We start from the raw sequence: 7838 nt of genomic DNA, 5'->3' as shown, positions 1-7838 counted from the left end.
CGTGCTGGACATCATGGATGAGGACCCACTCCCTATGTAGATATAAATGATTCATTCTGTGGTACCGAAAATACGATTCTTATTTTCAGGTGATTTTACATTAAAGAAAACACACTTAATATTATATTCCGTTTTTGATAATATGCTGTATTCCTCTAAATCCTACACACTGGACCTTTAAGATTTGAAAGAAAAACATACGGAGGAGGTGAGTTTAAGAATTAACAATCTTCCTTTTCTAAAATCCTTTCTTAGTCTTCTTTTACTCCTGTCCTGCTCCTGAACTCTCTGCCATCCATTTCATCCACAGGACACCTCCAGTAATTTCACAGCTAGCTGAATCACTTTATTACTTCCGATTATCAACAATAGATGACTCATTCATTCTTTTATGGAAACCTTGATGAGTTAACAGAAACCTGCCGACAACCCCTTGTCTCTTTAGAGTCACGTCTGGTTTTGCGAAATATTCCTACAAATTATTGCTTGTCAGCAGGAAATGGAAAAAAAACCCTCAATGAGGTGCACACGGAAAACCGCTGTCTGGTTTTACACGGTTGCCTCAATGTCCTGGGGGTCATCCCCCTCCAGCAGGCTGTAAGACGCGTGGCTCTGGAAAGGTCTCTGTAAAGGGTGAGCCAGAAGTTTGGCCATGCAGTTGTGCAGCTCGATGGCGGGTCCTCCCAGGGAAACCTCAAAGCGATAGCACATGCCCTTTGAGTCCAGGTTGCAGAAAGACGTGTAGTTGTCCTGAAGACAGAAAACATACCACACCGTTGAAATACAGGGCCGAAGGAAGATGTCAAGAGTACCTGAGTGAATTATCTAGAAAACACAGGAAGGTGTAATAATACAGAGGACTCGGACTCTGGCTGTATTTGTTTTTGAATCTATGATGCTATGGATATGGCTACAGAAGCTGTTCTGTGACTGCTCCTGTTAAAGTTCTTCACCAATAAAATGATCACTTGTATATAAACCACACACCTACATCACATTAAATTTGTGAAGAAAACTCAGTGAACAAAGAATCCAAACGCGTCATGATGAATCGCAGTAAAGGGGGGCTGCGTTCAACAACAGCAAACTAGAATTACCGCTTCACTGTTGTATGCCTCCAAAATCGCTCAAGAAGTTTCTCTTACAGTTTACATCCATGTCTGTGAAAGCACGCATGCATCACACACATCTTCCCCTGGCAGCATTAAAAACCTGTACAATCAGTACAGTTTTGAGGTGGACATCCAAGATTAGTGTCACCAATTCAGTCTCTGGCCAAATGTCTCCACTTCTGTTAGTGAGTTATGTTGTTGAGTTATGGACATAAAAGTGGTTTTTGCAGAACATTATGATGACAAAGTGAAGTTGACCTTTTGGATACAGACAGTTCATCACCTCATCCGCACGACACCTGAAGTAGTTTTACAGCTAACTGCACCATTTTATTACTTCCACTTAAAACAACTGATAATATGGATAATATGGAAACCTCTATGAAACCTGCTGACACCCTCTTCTTTACACAATAAAGATGACCTTTGACCTTTTGAATATATAATGTTATCACTTCATCTATTATTTCATAACTAGCGAATTAATTCTCTACGGCCAAAGACATGAAGTTATAATAACCTTGACCTTTGACTGCCAACTTTTCATCATTCTCATCATTCTTGAGTCCAGGTGGACGTTTGAGCCAAATTTGATGAAATTCCTTCAAGTTGTTCGTGAGATCACTTTCACGAGAATGACACAGACACAAGGACACCATGACTTTGACCTTTAACCACCAAAATCTAACCAGCTCATCGTTGAATCCACGTGGAAGTTTCTGTCGAAGTTAAAGAAATTCCCTCATGGTGTTCTTGAGATATCGCGTTCAAAAGAATGGGACAGATGGACAGACAACATGAAAACACAATGTCTCAGACCCCAGCGACTGCCGGCGCGGAGGCATAAAAAGCAAAAATGTGTTTGGGAAGTACTGAGCATATGACTGGATGAATGAGATTTGCATAATACTACATTAGTTTGAAAATATGTAGATGTATGTTTTGATGTATTTTCCTGTTGGTAAATGCAGCGCTCATTTAGTACAATTTATCAAAGATGTTCTCTGTTTTTGGATTTTTTATTTGCTGTAAATGCATCAAAGAAAAAGAAAGATGTTTCACAAATTCAGCAAAACACAGAGGGATTATTGATATACAAATGATTATTTGGGGGTGAATTATGCCTTTAACATTAGCCAACAAAACATTATCAAGCAACACAGGATTTGAAACTTTGGTGCTTCCATCAGATATTACAGATGTGTTACCAATTCACCACAGGAGTTGAACACAGTAGCCTCAATACAATGTCCAGCCAACACAAGCATCCGCTCACTGCATACACACAACCCCTGCATGTACTTACTGTTAAAACTTTTATAGACAAATTTGTCATGCAAACATGACAACTTAAGTACAGTCATGACTACAGCCACAATCACAGTGACAGCAACGGCCAAAGCAATGTCATCCCATGACTACAATCATAATCACAGCTACAATCCATCTCGAGAACAGAGCCAGCTTATCTACCCATACTAGCTATCTATGTCGCTGCAATGACACGGACAGGTGAGGCACACACGGCTGGTCGTAACCAGCAGCGGTCTACGACACAATAACAATCATAATACTGCTCAGTATTTCTCTGTGGATCAGAGGGAATGCAAAACATATTGTGTGGTAACATGAAACATTGAAAGTTAAAGTACATGAATTTAAGAAAATAAATACCCACTTTGACCTTCTGAAAGCTCAGCAGGAAGGTTTTTCAAATAGTCTGAAACAGAAGTTACTACTTACTGATACCAAATGTGCTACTGGAGTTCTTCTATCCAACTGAAATACTTTACTAAATCACAACGGCAAACAAACCAGAGCCACAGCACAAATGCTGGATCACTGTCACTTCATGAGCTGATTCACTCACCCTCCAGCTGGTCTCATCCCCCTGCTCCTCCGACCCGTTATGTAGGTAGACCACATCAAAGAAAAAATATGGAGACTGCAGCATTTTCTGTGGCAGGAAACAAGATCAAGCAAGACTTTCACTTTTGTGTAAAGTAAATGCACTACTCGAAGCTGGATATCTTACAGGGTCCCATACTCACACTAACAGCCTCTGAAGGGTTGAACTGAAGCTGCCCGGCATGACGGCTGTAGATCAGCACCGTCCGCACCACATATGGAGGAGGGACGGTCTGGACATTTTCCATTGACGGCAGCTCGATCTTCTGACGACTATGTGTGCAACAGAAAAAGAGCTGACCTTCTCTAAACACTTGTATGTAATGTTGATTGTATTTTAAGAGGCCAAAAAGGTTTCAAGTCAGACAGAACTTACATTACATTAAGAAGATCTTCCAGGTCTACAGAGCACAGTTAAGGCTAACATGTAACAACCATCAGCATTAAATCTATGTCCTATGTATCGCTTCATAGTACAGCATTTATTTTCATGTTTAAGTGTTAGTTTTGAGTGAAAGGATACTGAAGGACTCGCACACATTGGTCTCAAGGTCATACAGACAGCTGCACAGCTCCCTGGGGTCAGAGGTGAAGCCTGACAACTGTGACACATAAATTACACATGAGAAGAGGAAAAAGACGACAATATTCTAGAAAAACGTATGAAACATTTGGAGCACATTAAAATGTTCCTGCACTCACCCACAGAGCATCATCATTGACGACGACCAGGGCAAACTCATGACGTTTGTCAATCTTGTGTTTGGTTCTGACAAACATTTCAATCATCTTCTGGGAAATGTTTAGCGCATTAGTTTTAGACCTATTTGGAAAGATTAATCAATTAGGCAATGATGACAACTAATACAAGCACTGTGGAATTAAAGTTTACTTGACTGTTGCTTACCCGTTAAAAGACTCCAACTTTGGCAAAGACATCTCTTCAGAAAGGTCTAAGCAGATGATCTGCCATGAGAACACCAGATAGATTAAGCCTTTTAATGAAAGTGAGCTTTGATTTTCATGTGAAACACAAATCAGATCTGTGAAGCGGGCCTACCACTTTCTCTGGACAGTTGACACGGGGCACTCTGAGCTGGTACTCTGCTGGCGGAGGGATGGGGGTTGTCAGTGTGGGCTGCTGCTGTGTCGGCTTCGGCCTCTCTTTGGCTGCAACAGACGCAGTTGATAGTGGCACTGTGGTGCTGCCTGCAGCCGCTGCCGCCACTGTGACAGGAGCTGCAGTCTGAGCTGCAGCTGCTGAGACAGTTGTGGTGGTGGAACTGGGAGGACTGTCGCTGGTTGAAGCCTCGCCCTCACCCTCAACACGACTTCCCACAGCGGGCTGAGATATGTTGGGGTTGCTGTTTCCTCCAAGGCTGCCCGTGCTGCTACGACGGTCCTCAGCACCTTCAGGGTTGGACCGTGTCCGAGGACGCAGCTCCACCAGGCGCTCCTCTCCATCTGCTGGGCCCGGCTCTGGCGTCTCCATGGATACAGAGATTACTAAAGAAGTGGAGATGTTGAGGTTGGCTGGTCAAGAAGAGAAACTATCAACACAGTAGTGATAGTATACATTTACCTGTGGTTGTCATCCACTGATAATAAAATGTAAATACAAATTAATATTGATCTTTAAACAAGTGTTACTAAAATTCTGTGACTGATCAAATTTTGTGACCCAAATGAATTTCAGCTATGAGTATAAAGCATTCAGCTGGGCACAGATATAAGATAGATAAATGCTCCCAACTGGGGATAGCTAAAATTTGCAGCTGCTGTCTGGTTCATATCCTTGTAAATTAGATATTTTGGTGTTTGGACTGTTTTGACAGACAAAATGAGACATTTGAAGATGTCGCTTGGGGCTCTGGTAAATTGTGAAATACTATTTGGACAATATTATTTAGCTCTTCACACAATCAATATATTATTTGAAAAATATTTGTTTGATAAATATCCCCAATAGCACCTCTTTTGCTAAAAACTTTCAAAATATAATGTGCGACCATGTTAGGAGCATTGGTAGTGGGATTTTAGCTAGACTTTTTGTGCAGGTCATAAAATCTGATAGGTAACAGAGTACCAAGAAAACTGCCTATAAATCCTAAAACCATCAAGACAAGAGTTAGTATGAAGTCACAGATGGTACAATGGCAACAAGAAAGCTGCATGAATCTCAGAATCACAACCAATGTTTGCAATAACTTTCTAAAAAAAAAAACTGGTTTAAAAATCATGCTAGTTCACAATAAACTACGATTCTGCAAAGTGCAGTTTGCAGCTAACTCGAATAACAAAATGTGAGGTGTTTTATCATTACAGGATGAATAGTTTCCAGAAAGCCAGAGTCTATGTAGGTGATGTTTGATGACAGCGCAGAAGCCAAGTGAGCTGTTAGCATTAGCTTCAAGAGAAACTAGAGCAAAGCAGACCAATAAAGACGTAGAGCATGTTTTATATTAAGATGTCGAAATACACTTACGTGATGACTAACTGCAAAACGTCTATGATTCAATTAAAGGGAAAAGTCATTGAAAGTTATAAAATATGTCGACGACGAACAAACATTTGTTTTGGTTTTGAACGGACAACTTCCTCGCCGGAAATGATCAAAACCGGAAATACGAAGTATCGTGGCATTATGGGTAGTGGAGTTTAATGACAAGGTTACATTTTTCTGCCATTTTCCCCCCCGTCTTTTTTCCTTTTGGAGATTTTGGTGGTGATTGTAGTAGTAAAAACAATATTTGTGGCGGTAAAAAAAATAAATAATAATCATAATTATAAGAAATCCTCCATGACTGCTAATCCATTTTGGGAATCAGCACTACAAAAGTTATTCATATACACATCTTTAGGGTGTAGTGTATTGCTCTCCCTTCTCAGATCCCTACAGGAAACTAATGTTGAATATATTATCTTGCAAAATTCAAGTTTGGTTTCAGCTGATCACTTTTTTGCACAGCTCACTCAGTGTGGGTAAATGAGTAGAAACTATATTTGTAACAATACAGATAAAAATAAACACTAACACGTGTCTTACGTCAATGTTATGGTCAAAACTGATTGTAACTTCATACATTTCTTGAATTACATAACATCCTAATACACACTTGTATGTGAAAAGGCGTCGAAGCGGACAAAACAGGAAAGGACATAAAGTGACGGGGAATGGGTGGGGATGACTTTCTGAGTGTTTTCCACTTACTTCACTCATCACACTAAACACTGTTGTGCAGACATGCTAACAGCAGACTGTAGCAGTGACTGACTGAACTGTTGGGAAATATAAAAACACAAAAATAGCAAGACTGAAGAAAACATCCTTAGTTTGTCAAATGTTTAATTATAGGTTGTGAACTGCCACATCAGGAACTAAATCACTGCTGCAGACATCAGGATCAAGAAGAATGGAGGTAGGTTATGATGAAGTCTTTCGGTGTTTGTTTGAGAATATTGATCTTTAAACAAGTGTTCCAAAAATGCTGTGACTGATCAGATTATATGACGCAAATAAATTTCAGCTATGTTGCAAAAGTAAATGTTTTAAACATAATTTACTCTGTACAATATTTTTGATAGGGTATATAGTATTCAGCTGGGGACAGATATAAGATAGATAAATGCTCCCAACTGTGGATAGCAAAGATCTGCAGCTGCAGCTTATAAATTAAATGTTTTGTGATTGGACTGTTTTGTCAGACAAAATAAGACATTTGAAGATGTCGCTTGGGGCACCGGTAAATTGTGAAAAAAAATATTTGAACAGTATTAATTTGTTCTATACACTGTCAGTGTATTATGTGAATAATATTCGTTTGATAAATATCCCAGATAGCACCTCTTTTGCTAAAAACTTTCAAAATATAATGTGTGACCATGTTAAAAGCATTTGTAGTGGCAGTATAGCAAAACTTTCTGAGCAGGTCATCAAATCTGATGGGTAACAGAGTACCTGCCTCTCAAAAAATACCAGCAGCAACTGCAAATAGGAGAAAACTGACTATAAATCCTAAAACATCAAGACAAGAGTTACTATGAAGTCCAACACAGATGGTACAATGGGAACAAGAAATCTGCATGAAACTCAGAATCACAACCAATGTCTGCAATAACTTTCTGTTTTTTCTTTTTGGTTTAAAAATCATGCTAGTTCACAATAAACTACGATTCTGTCTTTGTGAACGCAGTGTAACTGGAATAACAAAATGTGAGGTGTTTTATCTTTACAGGATGCATAGTTTAGCTAGAAATGCATCGATCAAAATGTCCAGAAAGCCAGAGTCTATGTAGGTGATGTTTGATGACAGCGCAGAAGCCAAGTGAGCTGTTAGCATTAGCTTCAAGAGAAACTAGAGCAAAGCAGACCAATAAAGACGTAGAGCATGTTTTATGTTAAAATGTCAAAATACACTTACGTGATGAGTAACTGCAAAACTTCTATGATTCAATTAAAGGGGAAAGTCATTGAAAGTTGTAAAATATGTCGACGACGAACAAACATTTGTTTTGGTTTTGAATGGATAACTTCCTTACCGGAAATGATCAAAACCGGAAACGGGAAGTATCGTGGCATTATGGGTAGTGGAGTTTAATGACAAGGATACATTTTTCTGCCTTTTTCCTCCGTCTTTTTTCCTTTTGGAGATGGTGGTGGTGATTGTAGTCGTAAAAACAATATTTGTGGCGGTAAAAAAAAATCGTAAGTTTAAGGAATGAAGTCCTCCATTACTGCTAATCCATTTTGTGAATCAGAACTACAAAAGTTATTCATATACATATCTTTAGGGCGTAATGTACTGCTCTCAGTTCTCA

General features: G+C 39.4%; 1 protein-coding gene across 1 annotated transcript; it reads right to left on the bottom strand.

Moving 5' to 3' along the window:
- Positions 1–510: 510 nt before the first annotated feature.
- babam1 (BRISC and BRCA1 A complex member 1) lies at positions 511–7559 on the bottom strand. The gene is made up of 9 exons (XM_042514361.1): positions 7442–7559; positions 4081–4526; positions 3928–3986; positions 3723–3843; positions 3544–3622; positions 3397–3421; positions 3164–3293; positions 2983–3069; positions 511–750 (listed from the first exon to the last, which is right to left on the bottom strand). Exons 2-9 carry the CDS (start codon positions 4510–4512, stop codon positions 550–552), a joined length of 1134 nt encoding a protein of 377 aa, XP_042370295.1. The 5' UTR covers positions 4513–4526; positions 7442–7559; the 3' UTR covers positions 511–549.
- Between the last annotated feature and the right edge of the window lie 279 nt (positions 7560–7838).

Source organism: Plectropomus leopardus, chromosome 3 (assembly GCF_008729295.1).
Source record: "Plectropomus leopardus isolate mb chromosome 3, YSFRI_Pleo_2.0, whole genome shotgun sequence".
In the NCBI taxonomy this organism is placed as follows: Eukaryota; Metazoa; Chordata; class Actinopteri; order Perciformes; family Serranidae; genus Plectropomus; species Plectropomus leopardus.
This window is presented reverse-complemented; position numbering and strand designations above follow the sequence as displayed.